The sequence below is a fragment of the Pieris rapae genome, chromosome 10, assembly GCF_905147795.1.
Source record: "Pieris rapae chromosome 10, ilPieRapa1.1, whole genome shotgun sequence".
Taxonomy (NCBI): Eukaryota; Metazoa; Arthropoda; class Insecta; order Lepidoptera; family Pieridae; genus Pieris; species Pieris rapae.
Window position 1 is genome coordinate 5,794,275 of NC_059518.1, and position 20,541 is coordinate 5,814,815.

General features: G+C 32.7%; 2 protein-coding genes across 2 annotated transcripts in view; one reads left to right on the top strand and one right to left on the bottom strand.

The window, feature by feature from the left end:
- LOC111004471 (laminin subunit alpha-1) overlaps window positions 1-5,237 on the top strand; it is a 131,125-nt gene extending 125,888 nt beyond the window's left edge. The window contains exons 44-52 of the mRNA XM_045629929.1: window positions 147-322; window positions 965-1,085; window positions 1,509-1,667; window positions 2,410-2,541; window positions 2,979-3,125; window positions 3,450-3,591; window positions 4,135-4,277; window positions 4,691-4,907; window positions 5,079-5,237. Of these exons, the coding sequence (XP_045485885.1) occupies window positions 147-322; window positions 965-1,085; window positions 1,509-1,667; window positions 2,410-2,541; window positions 2,979-3,125; window positions 3,450-3,591; window positions 4,135-4,277; window positions 4,691-4,907; window positions 5,079-5,218 (1,377 nt within the window). The 3' untranslated portion in view covers window positions 5,219-5,237. The remainder of the gene's footprint in view (window positions 1-146; window positions 323-964; window positions 1,086-1,508; window positions 1,668-2,409; window positions 2,542-2,978; window positions 3,126-3,449; window positions 3,592-4,134; window positions 4,278-4,690; window positions 4,908-5,078) is intronic.
- Window positions 5,238-7,854: 2,617 nt separating this feature from the next.
- Window positions 7,855-19,672, bottom strand: LOC111004490 (lysosome-associated membrane glycoprotein 1). The gene is made up of 6 exons (XM_022275536.2): window positions 19,513-19,672; window positions 18,863-19,324; window positions 14,168-14,383; window positions 11,748-11,936; window positions 9,785-9,934; window positions 7,855-8,675 (listed from the first exon to the last, which is right to left on the bottom strand). Exons 1-5 carry the CDS (start codon window positions 19,568-19,570, stop codon window positions 9,792-9,794), a joined length of 1,068 nt encoding a protein of 355 aa, XP_022131228.1. The 5' UTR covers window positions 19,571-19,672; the 3' UTR covers window positions 7,855-8,675; window positions 9,785-9,791.
- Window positions 19,673-20,541: the final 869 nt, after the last annotated feature.

Genomic DNA, 20,541 nt, shown 5'->3' on the forward strand with positions numbered 1-20,541 from the left:
ATATATAAATATAAGAAAAAAATACTAAAATTATCTTCTTCTATGCAACCAGTTATGACCTACATAGATTAGAAATATATTGATATCCAAGTCAATATTATTATTCTAAGATTCTAAGACGATATTAATACTGAGTTCCATTATAGCTGGAAGTGTGGATAGACGAGAAGGCAGTGGGTAATGGAGCCCTAGCCGGCGGAGGTTTCGCCCCTCGTCCTCGGGGATTATTCTTGGGTGGTGCTCCGCCTTCGCAACGATCTAGTGTACTGTTACCGGCCAACTTTTTTGTTGGTACCATCACGGATTTCATTGTGGACTCTACGTAAGTTAAAGATTTATATTTTTAGGCAATCATTTAAATAAATAATAAAATTGAAACAAAATCCAAAATTATTATATAATTACGCTAAAGCTACACGTACGATCCGTGCCTACGAATCACTACGATGACGTATTTCGCTGAAACGCGCTAAGTTTATTCCGCGGTTTCGCGTCATACTGTTTGGCTTGTCCAGGATCCAACCCTTTAGGTTGAAGGAATAGTACTCGCTGTACGTGGAGAGCAATCCTTCCACTTAAAAATACCAATTTTGTATGGAAAACTGAATATAAAATGGAAACAATATAATTTAATTATATTTTGCCAGTATCTGCGGAACCCTGCCTAAAGGGACTCATTTTAATAACTTTCATTATTAAATTTTAAGTTTAGTTTTTAGGTATATTAGAATTAACTACAATTATATTTTTATTTTTTTATTTAATTGTAAATATCATTAAAAATCATATATAATTTAATATTCCAATACTAAATTATATGATTGAAATCTTCGTACTGTCCTATACTTCATAAGAATGTACTGTAAGCGTACAAATCGTTCAACGGTACAATATCGTTGTATTACCGTCAATACACTCTTATATATTTCAGTAAATTTGTATAAATATTTTCTATACTCTTCAGGTTACTGGGACTAGAAGACGGTGTGAGTTGGGGTGAAGTAAGAGTAGGTCGGGCAGACACTGACGCTCGTATTGACCCACCCGCTGAACCGCAGGCAGACTCTTCTACTTTGTGTACTAAGGTACGGCATACTTATGAAAAAGTGCGAAATTTGGGTAATATTAATTTTCAATAAAAATAATCCAATCATATTCTCCTAACTAAAAAAATTCTTATCTATAAACATACTATTGGTTTAAGCTGAGACTATTTAACAAATCAAATCAAAAATCATTTATTCACGTAGGTAATACAATGAACGTCAAAAAAGAAATATACATTGAATGCTTCCATTTTTACATTTACTGCCAGTTCTCATATCAAGGGTATAGAACGGAAGAACTGGCATTAAACTCTCCGCCACTCTTTTTAATCGCCAAGTTTTTTTTTATAACTAAGTTCCGTCTTAACAAAGGCTATATTATATGTATAACACTTTGTCCAACTTAATTTAGAAAATTCGCGTTTATATAAATAATTTTTACTTATATAAAATGTTCTTCAGATGGGATCATACACGGTGGAGGCAGGTGCAGTGAAATTTGGAGACTCAGTCGGCAGCTATGCGTCGCTTAAGCTTCCGCGGCAAGGGGCAAAGGCTGAATTCTCCATCACACTTCAAATACGGACATTTGCTACTGAAGGCATCTTGTTCTTGATACCCGTAAGTTAAACTTGTTATATTATGAACCAAATTTATATGTACCTATATATAGTGTTAAATTTGTTAAATTCAATTTTCATGAATTCCGCCGTAATATTGAGTAATGTTTTCAATAAAATAACAATGCTTGTCTTATTGTCTTGCCGTATATGAAACTTATTTTTATATGTTCCAAATACATAAGGTTAATAATGTATTAAAGTTTAAATAAAAATACCTTTCCAAGAATCCATAACCCCGTACTCGGCGATTACGCCCCGCTTGTGAATCCTAAGTCGAATATCTATTTCATGATTCTTTCACGTGAAAGCTTTAATAATTGCAATGTTGCAAGCATGCAATGTTTTCGTGCTCCTCTGCTGCTTTTTATCTCCTTGAAAATCGTTGGTGTAATTATTTTGTATTTTGTGTATGTACTATTAACTTTTAATTTAATTTCTATATAGATATATATATATATATATATATAGAAATTAAATTCTTCTCTCGCTTTAAAATGTATATATATATATATATATATATATATCTAATTAACTAATTGCTGTTTACATTTTATAAAAAAAATTGTTTGACTGTAGCGTTGCTTTAGCGTGGTAAAAAGTTAGTTTCACTTTCAAACGCGGTTGCGAGGCGTTTTCCTTTTAACATTAATACTAGCGAATTAAGCGGAAACAGAAACAATGTACTATCATAATGGACCTCGGACATCAAACCGAACACATAATAAAAAATATATTTCCAGGGATCAAAACAAAAAGCAAAGCACTATACGGCTCTTTTGATGCATGAGGGTAAAATGCGTCTGATAGTTCGAGGAAGGAAAAGAAAAGAAATCTCTCTGGCTACAACTCTCGCTGATGGCACATGGAGATCTGTGAGTCACATATATTTATTTCAAAAAAAGTGTTTTCGTCTAGTTTCGAAGACAGAATTCGTTGACCACGCTGAATTCCTTATTAATTTGATTATGCGAAATCAAGGAATATACGTAACACAAACAAAATCTGCACTGTAAAGCGTCATTTTTTTTACGTTTTCTATTAAACGCCCTTACAACAACACTTTAGAAAAACGAATTATATGTAAAACTAGCAGTAAAGTATAGGACAAGAAAAGAGCGTACCAATTCTTGATCGCGCCTGCGAGCCTTCCGGATTTTTTTGTGTCCATAAGTATCACTTAACGTAGATGAGCCTCCTATTTCATAAAAAAAAAGAAATGTGTTTTATTATAGATTGTATATGATAAATGCAATTTTCTACAGTTGTACGTGTGTGTGTGTGTTTGTGTTCTAAGGAAATATTTTTCTAGGTGACTGTACGTATATCTCGCAACCGACTAGTACTATCAAGTGGCGGCGCGGCTGCCACATCCCGTGCGCCGGCGCATTCTCGCGCCAACCGGATATACGTGGGAGGCCTCCCTGTAGGGCATTCGCTTCCTAATATACCTAATTCGGTATGTTTAACATTTTTTATTATTTATATCTTATGTCAATTGTTTTTTATTAGTACTAATCAGCCATACTGTACTACTGTATTAATGACCTTTGAAGCGAAAACCGTTATAGACTCCTGTCTGTATCCTTACAAATCAGGTGTTTTGTATAAATTTCTAAGGTCTTCGTTGAACAGTGTCTCTTAAAATGTTATTATATTTAATATCTGTTTTGTTATTAATAACCGAAAACAAAGAAAAGGATTAATTATGATCTGCACTTCAACGGAGTATCGGGTATTTGGTGATTAAAATCGCTTATTCAGGCCTGGTAAAATTTTATAGGTGCTACGTGAGGGCAATTTCCGCGGTTGTATCCGTCGCGTGTCTGTGTGTGGTCGCGCTGAAGATCTGGTGCGAGATGCGCGTTCGCACGCCGCAGTCGGACAGTGCTTCCCTAGTGTTGAACGGGGAGCCTATTTTGCAGGTATTTTAATGCTCAATTACGATCGATACTTTTAAGCGTGGAGCCAACTTAAATCGTCGGAGTTACACCTCAATATAGATTGATAGATTAGAGTACAGACAGACAGCAGGCTCTCTCTTAAGAAATAGAAATATAAAGAATAGAATTTCATTTAGTGTTTGTATAGCATTTTTAGTATTAAATATAAAGAAATCGAATCGACATCGAAAACGAATGCCCAATTGTATCTATAACATTGAACACTTGCGAGACACTTAAGTTTAATTGCAAGTTTTATATATCGCACACAGCAATATATATAAAGATTTTATTGATTTCCGTCTGAATGTTTTTTTAGTAAAGGCATCAACTATCTTTTGAGTGGCAAAAGTGCATAGATAGCAATAGTTTTTACTTTGATTAAGTATATATATTTTTAAATTGTTCCTCCCATACAAAACGTCAATTTCATACTTAAACCTAATAGTTTAGAATATTCTATATAGGTACTCTTGAAATATTGAGCACAATTTAAATCATATAATACACGTAAATGCTTCTCAGGGGACGCCTACGCCGTGTGGTCAAACAAATGGTGGACAGACGAAACAGAAGTAATAGAGGTTAGGCTCCAGTTCCGGTCATTCGCTGCCAACGGAGTTATCATCTCTGGAAGTGGAGCCACGTTGGAAATTAAAAACGGAATGGTATTTATTTTGTTCATTTAATAGTTCTGTTTTTTTACTTGGAAATGAAAAAAGCAATGGTGCTTTGACTTTCTCGCTGACGATTCTTTGATAAATTATGATTAGAAATATCGAGTTAACTTAATCAATTCGCGTTTATATTTAATTGGCTTTCTTCATATTATATTCTTACTGTGGTGCATTAACAACTAACTTAAATTATGATAACTTAAGGCCGGTTTATCTAACGATTAGACAAGCGATCTTGCGTAAAATTGATAATAAACATAGAATTGTTCAATTACTAAACTAAAACAAGATTATCTCAAGTTGAAATAATATTGTAATGGTAGATTTAAAAAAAATCAATGATTTAAAAAAAAAACAAGAATCACGATTGAGTAGAGCTTAATATTTGATTAATGATTTAATAGGTGGTATTAAGTGGCGGCGGCGCTCGCGCCGAATGGCACGGGTCGGGCAACAGCGGTGTGACCTGCGACGGCGCGTGGCATTCCGTGGTCGCACGCATCTCTGCGCAGGCGCTTTCCTTGTCACTAGATGGCGCTGGAGAGGAGAGGGCGTCTACGCCTACGCTCTTTAACGTCGACACTCCTACGACATCCCCGCTCTATATAGGAGGGTTACCCGGTAAGTACATGATCTTCGCTAGTCTCAAACTGATAATAGGTTATTTAAAACAATATTCAACTCAAGATATGCCTGTGTTTAGTTAAAAGATATTTTTAAAGTATTTTATTTGTTGAGTGTGAAAATTTTAATGGTTTTTATCTCATACGTTCCAATTTTTCATTATTTCAGAGAGCTCTGTGGACGCGTCCGAGAATCGGGAAAACTTTAAGGGTTGTATTCGCGAGGTTTCAGTGGGCGGGGTCAAGCGGGAATGGCCCGATATGCTGACACTGCATCATGTTTTACTCGACTCTTGTCCCACCTCGTAGTTCTGAAAACCGATGTTGATCAGAAGCAATGATGCTGAGGGAAGTTCGTCAAAGACATTTCATATCATAAATCGTCCTTAATTGCCTATTTTGATACTGGACGAAAAACAAACGAGACCTTAACACAAACGTTACAAATAGTTTCTTTAAGTATTCGTATACTGTAATTGAGTTTTGACAGCTCGAACGTATACATAAGTGTGTGTTTAATGAGTAGAGAACTTAAACCAGTATACACACTACACTGACTCACACAGAAAGGGACCACCAACGTATACATATAATTTGTATTGTTTACTACTCATTCTATTCAAGGAATGCATCCGTTCAGTTCTAAATACTCAACAAATAATAAAATATTTTTCTTTTACGATAGCTATTCTCTTTACGATGTTTTTACATCTTGTTCTTGCTCGAATCGTATCGACGAATCGCTTTATCTGTGACAAGAAAAGGCGTTAGGTCATCGTTTGTGTTACCTTTTAAAATAAAGAAAACCATTTATTTGATTAAAGCAGACATACATATAAAAATATACACACTCACTATAATCAAAAAAGGGGCCCAACTCGGCTTTAAGTTCCCGTCACCAGAGTATGTATGTCAGTGGGCCCATACGTGCTATTAGGGAATTACTTCAATATTACACGCAGGTTCCAAGTTGTATGTGCGGGTAGTACACACTAAATTTAAACTTTTGAACCCAATTTCATATTGAGATTAATTTCTTCTATATTTAAGTTTAGTGTAATTTCAAATATTTTCTCGTCTGTGGCACAAACAACCGGTGACTTAAATAATAAATATTTGTATTATATTAGTGTAAGTAGGTTTAAGAACAGTCATTATAGTTAGGTTTCTTGCCTTTTATTTGAAATAATATAGTTTATATTATTTAAAACTAATTTATTTTCAGCAGAACATTTTCAGTGAGCCAATGAGGCTGCTAAGAGGCTATTTTAGTGTTTATTTAATTATAATTAAGCTGATAACATATGTACAACCTAGAGCTTAAAAATTGTATTCTTTGTCAAACAAGACTTGTTTAAAAATATTTGATAAAACTGAGATTACTGCTGTCATACGCCAAACTACTATTAATTATAGAATAAGAAAAATATATCTGGTAATATTTAATCGTTAAAATCTTTTAAATATAACGAAGATGAAGATATATTTAAAAAAAAACAAAGATATACTTCTTATAACAAGATAAAAATATATTTTCAAAATTTTCATCGACGCCTTATTCTACGTTTGTAGAAAAAACGACACTGGCAATAGGAAAAGCTAAGCGAAAAGCTTAGCGCTTTGTGACGGTCTGCCCGCGCATCGTAAAAATTTACTCTCATCATTTTTTCCTAACGCGCTAAAAGAACTTACTACGTATAACAAATTAGGTTCTGAGCATTACAGTAATAATGTAAGTTTTCCTTACGATTATGGTCAATTTCATAATGCTTACGAAATTGTCATTTTACGGGCAATTTCTTATGCTCTATGGCATATTCAGGCCCGGCGCTCATTATCGGCATCGTGATAAAAAGCATAATGCATTAACTTCATGGCCATAAAGTAGAAATTTCTATGATATATCATTGTTGTAACAAAAATACCGCTTCGGTATGCTTGAGGCCACTGCATCGGCAGCTTCGGGATACTTTGAGATCCTCGATACGCCTTCGCCCGCGGTGCGGCATACTTAAGGACGCCTCGTCATCCCTACAAGACCTAGTTTTCGAGTGTGCGCTTGCATGTATGAATGCCGAAGGATCCCTTTTCTTGCCCATTCCGATGAGCACCGGGCCGGCCTTATTACACAACTGTTTTTGTAATAAATTCCCTATCTATTCTCACAGTTAAATACTTATTACGTTTGTCAAGTACATTTTAAATACTAATATTGCTATATTAAAAAAAATGAAGTTTCTTCAAATAAACTTCAGTCATAATAATTGTTATATATCTATCTAGCATTTAATACTCATGTATATAAATTATCACAAACCAGTATTCACTTAATTTATAATTGACCTTCGTGTTTGTCTAAGCTAAGAAGAATAAAATTTCTTCGCATTTATGTCACAACTATATTGTAAATATTAAATTTAGGGAACAGCTTTAATAGTTAAGGTACACTCCTCAAAATAAACAAGTTTAAGCATAATCGTTGGTAGGATAAGAAAAAACATTGACACAAAACATGAATTCCAAATTGCCTTGAATTTAGATCATTTGTCTAAATGGGCCTGTTTCACAATGTATGGATAAAGTACCAAATAGATATGCAACACAAATTATTTGGAAGAAAAAGTTCCGAATAAGAAACTTCGCGTTTCATGACGAATAGCGCTATCTGACAGTCGTGAAACGCAAAAATACTGTTTATCCTACCAATAATTAATAAATAGCTTATTTGGAACTTATCCGGTCATTGTGAAACAGACCCTTTATGTGATTAATTTATGTGAAATAATAAGTTTTTTCAAATTAATTTTGCTATCGTACGCAGATTCCATTAAACAAAACTTTCAGACGAAATAAATATTTAGAACTGTTATGTTGTGTTCTTAGTGTAAATACATCTGTATATAAATTAATGTATTTATTGTATGAGGAATTTTATAATAAAACACTTTTGGCAATAAAAAACTTTTATTTTTCATTTCATTACACTGTTTAATATCGGTCGCTTTGTGACTGAAGAGATTCTATCGTACCTGTACCTTTTCTTATAAAAAAGATGAGGAAACTTAAGAATGGTCCGATGATGAATGTTTTTCCGAGATTATTTTGGAAGGGGAATATTCTGTTTTCAAATGTTTTGAAACAAATCACAAAGCGACACAAAATCCCGACCCTGAAATTCAGTACTTAGTAACCTCACTAGAGGTCGCTACTGGACTACACAATATTTTTATCCTTACATATAAAACATAAAAAATCCACACAAAGAATTTAAAATAACATAAAATCTTTTAAAAAAACATTCAATATAAATCATTTAAGATAAGTCGATAAAAATATTGCATGTAATCCAGAAACCATAGACTACACATTTGAATTATAATTAACATCTTAAATCAATGAAAGAAAGATTACTGCAGTATATCATCGTGAATAATCTTTGGAAATAAATGAAATTAAAATCAAAACTAAAAAATATTTCATGCGACATTTATTTTATTACTACGGGTAAATTATAACAGATTTAGTCATTAAACTTTCAATTACAAGAATATTTTTATACATCTATTATCTATCTACATATACATTTTTAGGAATTTTCAAACAAGCAACTATTTAAACGAACGCCTTGAGCAATGAAATCCGCTGCTAGTTTTGTTACACGTGTATCGAAAATAATTTCTATTCGCAGCGGTCTATGACATTTATGAAGAACTAAATGAGATAAATCGATGCTGTATTTATTTCACTACGTCGATTTCCACGCCATCTGAAATACAAGAAGATACAATTGACCACATCATTTGAAGAATACTGAGATCAGGCAACTGAGAAGGTGGATTGACCATATCAAAGAAACGACAGGTGGTACATGGCAGAGAGTGGCAAAGTACAGAGAGGAATGGCGGGATTTGGAGGAGGCCTATGCCAAAAAAGGGAACACAGATTCACCAGAATTGGATTAAAAAGGAAATTTCTTTGAATCCATATAAAATATTTAATGTAAAATGTATCTGAATAAAGGCTATTATTATTATAAGATCAGGCTCATGTGATGTTAAGTCACCCCACACTCATAATTGAAGTTGGCGTTGCCAGCCTTTTAAAGTATTGAACGCTTTTGAACTTCTCCTTGTCGAGTTGGTTCAAACATATTTGCATAGGCAGGTATAAAATGGCGCGGTATAAGTGACATAGGATGTTTCCTTAGTAATCGAACGATGGACATGTAAATGTGTTTAAACATGTGTGACTTTTGGATTTTTTGGTTATATTTTTAATTCTTTAATGTTGTTTCATAGGTCGGTAGACTATATAAATTAATAGGTGTTCAACCCTCTGCCTGTATTTTACGAAATGATAACAGTGTTCACTGTGTTTTTAACCACTACCACTGCTGTTGCCACTCTGGACCTAGATTGGATTCATCTATTTTAGAATAAACTCATATCGACCCCCTAGGAGTGCCTGGAGTTACTTAAAAAGAGAATACTTAAGAGATTTTGGTTATATACAAAAAGATACTGCCCCAAAAAGACGGCGGGTAATATTTGTATAATTCATTACTTTTATTTAAATTTTATGACCTGGTAACCTAGACCTTTAAGTCATATCTTATTTGGAAAAGTTTCAGTACTTTGGAGTCACTAAATTTCACTTCACTAAATTTCGTCACTTAATTTTTTATGTAATTATAAATAGGTTTGTAGGATGTTGGATCTTTTAGTAAAACGTCGAGTGGCGGCGAGCGGTAGGAAGAAACACACTTATTGGTAACACTAAGTTCACTAGCCAGCAGTTGATTGACAGTGATTACATTGACTGTTTAAAACAATCCCAAGTCTTGCTAGGTGTGCAGGCGCATTATTCATTACTTACCTATCAATTACATAGAGACGTATCCCCTAGCAGCAGAGCGGCGTCGTCCAACAAGGTAAGCGACCAGAACTACCACAACTAGACCGCCCAAAGCACAGCCCACAGCTATGGGCACTGCGTCGGGGAGTTCATCACCACCACACTCGCGGGCTACAAAAATAATTATTGACTAAAAACTTACGCTCCAAAGTAAATCGACATTAACGCAATATGCATCTTACAATGGTAAGTTAATATTCAATTGTTTAGAAGCTCAAACGAAAATATTAAATTCACACGTACGAATTAATTAGTAAGTTTATATATAAGACAATTTATGAATTAAATTAAGAGAAATTATATGCATTCAATGCTTGGTTGCTATTGAACGATTCTATTTTAAATAAAACATTAAAATGCCATTAAAATAATGGCTTTGCTGTATAAACTAAATCGGTTAAGCTCCAAATCTGTGTATGTTTCATGACTATTATTTTCTAAGAGTAGGTGATCAGCCTTCTGTGCCTAACATGGTTTCCTCACGATGTTTTCAACCTACATCGTACGAGTGTGTGAAATGCGCACATAAAAAGTACATTGGTGCAGCCGGGTTTCGAGCCAACAACATCAGAGAGTTGCATGCTAAAACCCCCGCGATATTTTAACATATCCTTTTGAATTAATTTTACAAACAACTCGGTCAGTAAACTTTGCAGTCAGCACTAGTAGGCACACCTCAAAATTTTCAACATTATTATGAATTATTAGTATGAACTAAGCGGCATGAAACTATATAGGAAATGACTATATATCTAGTTATGGACAGATACATTTCCTCTTTGTTCAATATGTAAAAATACCGACGATTATGAATCATAATCAAGTCATTCACATTTTACTGCATATTAATTTCTGAATCACGACTTACATATTTTGTACTAATATTAAATTTATTTTTACGACGGCTGTCAGAAATATAGTCAGCGCACAGTAACAATCGTATATAATTAAATTTACGTCAACAAATTGTCTTTATAGGTGTCGATTATGGACAAATCCCCAATCTACATCTCTCCAAATTTAGTTTAGTTTTAATTGAATTAAATTTTTCCTGTCAAAGACGTTTTAGAGATTTTTAGAATTTGCATATTACAAATTAGTCATAATCTTAATAATATAATAATTAAAATACTGCAAATTATAGCACAATGGCTTTGTGATAGCCTGAACAATTAATTATAGACAATTACTATTTTAAAACCTTCACTCAATGTAATGCCCAATAAAACATTTTGTTTTACAATGTAAAATTCACAACAACAATTCATATGAGTTCATTAACCGAAAATTACTTTTAAAATTGACGTATAATTATTTCTGGGAAACTAATTTAAATTTATAAAATTAGAAATAAACACAAAACATTTGTTTTATTTAAACACCATTACTAAATTTAATATCCTGCATTAAATAAAATTGCGGATGTTAGCTTTTTAACATTGTGCGCAACATTTCTTTATCAGCGCGATATGGTTCTGTTATGAACACATGTTCATTTTTAAATGGTCGATTTTTACTTATTTAACCCATTCAAATCTCTTTAGCATTTCAAAGGTCTTGATTTTATTATATTAAGTCCACTTTATTGTTATGCATGCGGCTTTTAAGAAGTACTCTTTATAACTTTTTCGTTTTTATTATTAGCAAAAATTATAACCACTATCAATTTGTTGTAATTATAGCAAGATTTCAAGTGATTTAACTGAATATAGCAGTGCAAAAAAAATCAGTTGTTCCTTACTGATTCATTCAGAAAATTTATAATTTTAACATCATAACAATATTAGAATTTCTATGTATTCTTTTATATTACAGCTTTGACCTGCATATAGATGAATGCAAAAACATTTTTTTTTAATGCTAAATATAGTATACGTTTAATAATGCCTTATAGACTGTAAGATTAGGTATGAAATACACTTACCAGCGCTAAAGACTTTGTCCTTGCCAGATCTGAAAGCCTCTTCCTGGAGTTGGCTGAGGGTCAACTTGGCGACAACAATAGCTGCCTCCGAGGACAGGTTGAAGTAAGTGGGAGGTGCACAACGGTAAGATGTAGCTAGAGGGCTGCGCCATTCCACACCATGCCAAAGTTCTACGGCTTCTTTGAAGGCTGAAAGACAAAATTTACTTTAATGACTCACCCTTCGAACTATTTACAAGGTAAAGTAGAAAAAAAATCCGCAGTCTTGGAAACCAAAATTTCTATGCCGACTTAATTTGAACGAGTAAAAAAGACATTTTGTTAATACGTATTTTAAAATACACGTATTATTTATTCATTTGTTTAACATCGAATGTTTCAACTTTTTTGTTTCTTTTGGGATAATGCACTTTGCGATTTCCGCTTTAGAATTAGCAAAAAAGACAACAACTTGGTTAAGAGGTTTCAGATATATTTTTCCTTATAATAAATGCAAGTGATAGTTGAAGAGTGCCTTTGCCTAGCTATACTCTCGGTCCGTAACTCTGAGTGAGCGAAATGCCTTGGCTCGTACACTTTCTTTCATTAAATAATAATTTATTTTTGTACATTATTTTCATTATACATATTTAGAAAACATGCAATAGATTGTTTCAATTTAAATATTTTAAAGAAATTTGTAATTATGTCTCACTCAAATCGCCAACAGCCGTAATATACACATTTAATGAAAGTAGGTGAAAATGTCGACACAAAACAGATTCATTTCATCGTAAGAACAAAAAATTAGCATTTCTCCGACGAAGGACATCCTCTCGCTATTTAAATTTTTAAAGGACGCTTAAAAGACATTTGTTTTTTCTCTACATAGCAACATAAATATTAATTTCGTACAAGTTTCGTAATGCCGAGAAAGATTTTTGTTGATATTGCATTGAGGGAATGATCTGTAGTCTGAATATTTGGTCCGATTTTATATGGATACTTGATTATTAATCAGTGGGCGCATTTTATGTTGAAGCATGAACATACATTGTTCGAATATAGTATAGTAAATATTGTATGAACTTTATAATTTAGTAATTATAAAGTTCATACTATGCTGCTGCTCCCTCAAATCCATAATTAATATTACAATATACTATAATACAAACAATTAGTTAAATTTATTAAATACTTTTTGTTTGTTTGTTCCTTTTTATAAATCTTTTTGTTGTAAAATGTATCATGTATTCCATCTTTGGCTATACATATTCTCAGTGTATTTGTTTGTAAGTAATTATATATAATTTATGTTAGCTGTAGGAGTACTAAATAAATAAATAAATATGAGCTTTTACTTAGCCTACCATTTTAGTAACTACATACATATTGCTTTGCTATCCCATAGAGGCTGTTCACTTTTCTGGAACAAAGAGCCAAGTACTAAATAAAACTTTATCTACATAAAAAACCTTCCGCAGAGTTCAAGAAATAAAATATACTCGAATTAGCCCAGACATCGAGTTTTGCGCCTAGTAACAAATTGCGATTAATTATTATGGATAGATTCGTCTATATATCGAATCGGCGTGTACGAATAGTTAAAACTATAGTGAATAGTGAAGTACACACGCGAAATAAATCCGTTAGTACATAAATATCCCATATTTGAAATAAAATGTGTTTAACCAGTTCAATTAATGCATAAATATTTGCAATTTTTGATACAATAGTATCAAATTATATTTATTAATTAGGAATATTTTCCTAGGCCGTGAAATACCACATAACTTTCCGGCAATAGAATCTAAACAAGGAAAATCCCAAACTGTTTTATCCATAAAGAGAAGGTGGTGTATAAGGAAAATGTATAGTCCATATATATAATAAGTGTTTTTTTTTATATTGTACAAAAAAGGGTTAAGGGTGTTCCTGGTGTGTATGTACCATTTTTCTTTTTACATGTGTAAAGATCTGTCAAACACGTTTCCTTGCAATTGCATTTTATAAATATCTGTTTATATAGTCTATGCAGCAAAATAACCGTCATTCGAGTAAGATACCAGTGATACGGGATTATAGTTCGACGGTATATGTTGATACTAATATATTGTGATGTAAGATACATGAAAATAAATGAGTTAATTAAATTTAAAGTTAAATTAAATTTTACTTTACATAACTACACACTATTTTTTCACAGATTATCAAACAGTAACCGTTCAGCTTGATTAGTAGCCTCTTGTTGACTACGATTGTTGGCACTCAAAATGTATAACAAATTAAGTATGAAAAAATTGGTGTTTATATCGATAAGTCTTTTTAATGCGTAGTACAGATGTGCACCAAACAGTAGACTAGTTATGTTGTTTTAGACAATTGTAATAATATTGATGACGGATAACTCCTATACCGCAATATTAGTCATTTAAACTCACATGAATTGTGGAACACTTCTGGCACCAGAGAGACATTAAGACTCTTCAGTTCATACCACTTGGTCGTTTGATTGACCTGGAACACCAGAAGCATGGTATTGGAGCTGTTCGCAGTAGCTGGCCAGCTCAGCTGGATCCATTGCGAGTCGCTTGCGCAGCTACCATTCACGGCTGTTGCGTTCTTCGGTACATTCAGTTGGAAGTGATCGGTTGTGTCTGGAAGAAGATTTAACAATATTAAAAAGCGTAGAAAAATGTACCGAATAACTTTTATAGAGACACTTGTCTGTAGACAATTCTTATTTTAAACAGGACTGTACTTGGACGGAACTGTTTGGCCGGATATCGAACCGAGGTCCCTCCTAGAAATGTTTCCATCATAGATGCAGAGGCCTAGTTCATATCAATCTTAAATTCGCTTTTTGGAGTTCAATAACCCGCACACATTTAAGCATGTCCTTATCGTGAGATTTGATCGTCTCCACTCTTGACGTTATCAATAACTTAATGTAAACAAAAATGATCATTCTACAAATACGCTGCCCAATAAAAAGATAAGTGTTAACGACTTGTGCTCGAGTAAATGTCAGGGCAGGGCAAGGACAGGTGACAAAGCAGTAAGTGTAACAAAAAAGTTTTGTTATGGCTCTTAAACGATCGCCAAGGGAAATGCGAACTCAAGTGTGTCACTCAGGTGTATGGCATATTTGAATGACTGTTAAACTTTTCTTGCAAATATAAAATACATATACCATTTTATACATTAACTTTTATAGAAGAAAATACAAGTCACTATCGCTATAAACTAGCAAGCCATTCATAACTTTGGTATTATTAGTAGTCGTCTGTGGACGTTTTGTTTTTTTCCCTAGTAAAGCAGACCCTGATCTTTCAGGTACGTATCATGCAGAGCACAAAAGAATATTAACGTGAATGCAAAACCAAACTTTTAAAGAAAAACACTTTTCTAACGGATTAATAATACATAAATTCAAGCCGTTAAAAAAATATTTTTCTTTAAATGTGTAAAAGTTATGTTAATAAAAGACAATACTATAAAACCAAACTTGTTTATACAAAGGAGTGCGTGAATAAAATTAAATATATAGGTTTCAATTTGGAAGCCTAATAAAGTTTAGAAATTCATTTGTCTGAAAATGCTATTCAAAGGTTCACAGGTTTCTTAACAATGTTCGAAATCGGTTTGAGAAAAGCATTGTTGTCTTGAAAGAGATAAAAAGGCCAATGTTGAAATGCAACTGCTTCTTGCAAATTGAACGAAGTCACGCGGCAAGCCCGACCTTGCCTCTAACCAGTTAATACTCATATCTATTTTATAAACATCGACTTAACATTGCGTAAGACTAGCTAATACTCGCGACCGGTAAGATTTAGAGACAGTGCAAACTCATTCAACTATTTTATATTCAATGTAAAAACATAAATGAATAGTCAAATAAAGTCGAGCAATAATACTTCCAGGAACATTTTTTATGCCTGAACAATAAGTAATATCGTTTCTATATCACGAAAGTGAAAGCAGCTTGCTATTCATGCACTATGCACAATAATTCATCAGTTTTATAAATATAAATTGGGAACGAATTCCTAGACATCTTATGAGTAGAATATGTACAGACAAGAAGCAGTATCAATAAAAGGTTAGGGTTATGAAAAACACATGTTTAAAATAAATAATACTTCCTTGTAAATAAATGCAGATATTTAAACAGACCACAGCTTATCAACGTGACTCACTCGATATAACGATACCAACTATTTACAAATACAATTTCAATGGGCACATTATTTGCAGAAATATTCATTTTAACTTTATAAACAACTCCAACGAACTGTAAATGATTAACATTAATTATTCATCAATTCTATACCGTTGCCAGTATATGGTTATAAATGGAAATTCTTTTAGAAAAAATCTCATGGCCTTCTTTATAATCGTCATCTAGCGATAGTGACTCGTAGTTTCTTCTACAAAAGATTTTATATAATATACAATTTATATTTACAAGAAATGTTACTTAAAAAACAACAAATCAACCTCATCAGGGAACATCAAGATTCTCTTGAAATTAAATGATATATTTTAAAACAGGAAACAACCATCAGAATAAAAATATACAAAACTAGTTTTAGCAAGGTCTTATCTGAACAAACTTGATACAATTATTATATTACCAATGGACTGTCACTGAGTTACGCAACTATTATTATTAAATAAAAATAATTATGACTGCATTGTCAGCAGATTGAGGTGTGTAACAGACTGTTTCATAGAAAAGAGTTAAGGGGGCTACTAACATTCAAATGTTAGCATGTAACATTACGGGACTGTCCATTAATCACGTGAGGTTGGAAGGGGGAGGAGGGGTTCGGTAAAAATCACGAAATATCACAAGGGGCGAGAGGGGGTTCAGTAAGATATCACGTGTAATTTTTTCGTCAAACGCAAGATTTCTCAACCCAAAAGCGGCTTAGAAAAACAATCGATCGGTAGATCGAGAGAGATTCTCTGTCTCGTAGTGCGCGAAATAGATGACTCCGAGTGGCTTGAACCCGACATTGATCTTCAACAAAGTACAGTACCTATAACTGATGAAGATGCTTATCCAGGTGTTAGTGTTAAACAAAGCCTTGCTAATCCGCGGGCGGAGGAAAATGTACATTAAATATGTGCATGTACTTAGTACATATACATATAGTAGATATGTTTTTTTGCATGATTTCGCAATTTCTGTAATATTATTCTTATTTCATCAAACACAAAAACCTGCAACCTTTCTTAATTAAAAATAATATGATAAAATTTTTAAGATTTTTTGCAGGTACAAAAAAATCTTAAGCAAAACAACACGTGTTTTATGGACAAATATAAATTTAGCTATAGGTCTATTTTGATCCAGAGATCCACTAATATAAAAATAGGAGTGTACCACAGGTCAAGTGTGATGACCTTTGATAAGGTGAAATGAAGCAAGCATCAAGGAACAAATATGGAAGTTTAAGGCTTCTTAGTATAATAAATCCAGCTATTACCTAACTGACTATTAAACCTGTTCTGAATAGGTCTAAGCTATTTGCCGAATATTAATAAAAATAATTATAGAAACCATGAATAAAATAATGTAATCCAATAGCTTTGACTTAGTATATTAACATAGGATGACCTGTAGAACTGTTTAACAGACCACAGCTTCCAAGTATCGAGTGAAACCTGCATCGTGACTCATATGTACGCAGAGAGATGCCGGGTTTGCGAATGTGGGTTACTTTTAAATTGCTAATGGATATTGTGCCAAAAAAATGAGGAAAACCTTATAAATTCCGGTCTAACTGTTCTCCGGATAAATACATTTTTTATACCACTAAAAGAGGTTACATTAATATTTAAGATTTAAGTGGGTATCGTAGTATGTATTGTGACAAAGGTGGTACCCACCTCTGGATAACATTTTGAAATTATATTTCTATAAAGCAAACATACATTGATAAAATTATTTATGTAGCGTAGGTATAGTTCACCTCACGTAATTAACTAAATATTATCAAACACGTTCATTTAATGATAAAATAAATTATGATAAAATTATCACGTGAAGATGGACGTGAGTTTCATTCATTAACATAAATGTGTACAAATAAACGTCTATTTTTATACGAAACTTTCAACCCAGACACGCGAGTAGCGTTAACATTAGGACACTATAAGAAAGATTGAGTTGGAAGATAATTATGGACATGTAATCTATAAAACAATGACAAAAAGTAATATTGTTGGTGCATCATACATTTTCTACAACTCTTAATAAAAAGTACAAAATATTTATAAATTAGAAATTAATTTCAGACCAGTAAAACAATATAATGGATGAAAAGACAATATGTAATTATAAAACAAAATATAATTTATGTCTAACAATATGTGTGGCGTGCATCACATTTATCAGTACAGTCTATCTGTTCGATAAATCCCATTGCAACAAACACACAATATTAACTACAACTGTACTTGTTATCTATGGTTTTATACTAACAAAGTCTGACTGATATTAGCACAATAAGGGTATTATTTATAGTTCTTTAGGCCCTAATATAAAAGCCCTTTATTAAGTATGTAAGTGATTATTTTAAAGCAATGTTCCTGTTTTTACCTACACAAACACACAATAATGATTAAGTTAATTTTCTATTGACATTAATTAGTGTAACTATATGACTGTTACTTTGAGTTCGAGTTGAGTTCAAATACACAAATACTGGTTACAAAAGAGGTTAACTCAATATTTTAATATTATTGTATAGAAACAAATTGTGTTCCATTTCTTTTGCTTCAAATTAACTGTCAGCAGTTCTGTAGCATTTAAATCAGTATTATACTTGCTTTTTGCTGGTATAAAATTTAATTAGTTATAGTTTTTGTAACTTAATAATGCAAAGTTGGTTGTTTCATTCAATTACTAACACACATGGATAAAATCCATTTAAATATTGCACATAGCATGTATTTAATCAAATAGTGATGCAATCACGTCTGTATAGAATACATAGAAACAAATATTAAAAATTAGAATGGTCAACCATACTTGATACACCAGTTATTTTTCATACATTTAGTCTGAATAACTAAATAAACTAAAAAAATATAATTATTGTATAGGTATTAAGCTAAGTACTTACTGCTGTTTTCCTTATTATATGTGACATTCAGCTGTGCCGCAAACTGCACTAAAATACATGTCACATTAGTAGCCTTGTCGGAGTATGACCACATTCCAGGTTCTGGAGGTGGGAGCGGCTTCGGGGCTGGCGCAGGTGTTGGTGCCGGAGTTGGAGCTGGAGTAGGAGCTGGAGTAGGAGCTGGGGTTGGCGCAGGAGTAGGCGCAGGAGTAGGCGCATGGGTGGTTGTCGTCGTAGTAGTGGTAGTTGTACTAGAAGTTGTTGTATTTAGTTTATCAGAGGTGGCAGCAGGTACTGCTTTAGAAGTTGGTTCTAATGCAGAGGCAGTTTCCAAGGGTGAAACCGCCTTTGAAGTCGGACCAGGTGTAAAGGTCGAGCCTTCTCTAACTGTTGTCCGCGCAGCACCTGATAAACCCGAAGAAGGTGCTAAGTTAATAATACTCGTCGTTATTTCGCCATTACCTGCAATAAAGAAGCTGCATTAATTTTCTCAAAAATCATCAATTTCGCCACAGTTTTTTATTTATTTAACTGTCATCGTATTTTAGAGACTCGGGCAACAACGCAAAAACGACTATCGCTGAGCTTGATAACTAACAAAGAAAATGGATTTTACGAAGGATGGGAAAAAAACTTTTTAATGGACTTACCAAGTACAGCCAAGCTACAAAACACAACAGCAATTACGGAAAACTTAAATTGAGACATTTTAATAAGGGCAAAACTTTATTTCCTAAAAAAATTTACACATCTAACGTTGAAACTTAAAATTATTTGTCCTATCACAATCCACTTCACAAAATGAATGAAAATTTTCATTTTTCAACTTATTGTGAATTTGACACTGTCACAAATCAAATTTGAAGTTGAAAGGTGTAGAATATATCATATCACAGACATGATATATAGATAGTAGTAATATCAACACCACAGAGATCTTGCCATGTGACAAATTTTTAATAACGTAAATAATGTTTAAAATTAATTTTTTTTTGCAATAACAGTAGTAAGTATGGAGGATGAATGTATATATTTGAATTTAAGTCGTGAGAGGCTTCTCTAATCCTACTATATAAACTAAAATATATATTATTATTATACTCTCTGATTTTAATATTTAGGGCCAAACGACAATCAAATTTTTAATATCGTTATTTATGTTACAAAGTTGAATAAATAGTATATATTATATTTAAATTTAATTTCGTTGAGAGAGTTTAATATTTTGCATGCATGATAAAAATTACATAATTTACGTTTCAGCTAAAAAATTAAATTGTTTTCAAATGTATTTTCTTATGATCAGTATAAATTTACAAGTAAATATATATATAAGAAATATAGTGTGTAAATAATTAAAATGAAAGGAAAAGAAAAGGTGCCACTAATAGAAGAGACCGCAGCGGCTCGATCTTTTAGGTGTGGTGGTGGAGGTGGTTAAAGATTGACTAATATATCATATCGCAAGCCAAATTGCAAAAGAACTACCTGCAGATTGTTCTAATAACACGGAACTTAATGTTGCAAGCACACAGGAACAAACAAGACACAAACATACAGGAAAGATGGGAAATAAAAATCCAATTTACTTAAACCATATACTTTCGAATTTAAAAGGTAAGCCATTAGGTAATTTATATAAATAATAAGATAAGTCTTAAGACTAGTACAACCAATGC

Excerpts from the sequence above, each read along its gene's own strand:
- LOC111004490 (XM_022275536.2), bottom strand. The coding sequence starts at position 19,570 with ATGTCTCAATTTAAGTTTTCCGTAATTGCTGTTGTGTTTTGTAGCTTG. Across the intron at positions 14,384-18,862 it reads ATATAATAAGGAAAACAGCA|ACACAACCGATCACTTCCAA; the intron begins GTAAGTACTTAG and ends ATCTTCTTCCAG. Across the intron at positions 9,935-11,747 it reads GGACAAAGTCTTTAGCGCTG|CCCGCGAGTGTGGTGGTGAT; the intron begins GTAAGTGTATTT and ends TTATTTTTGTAG.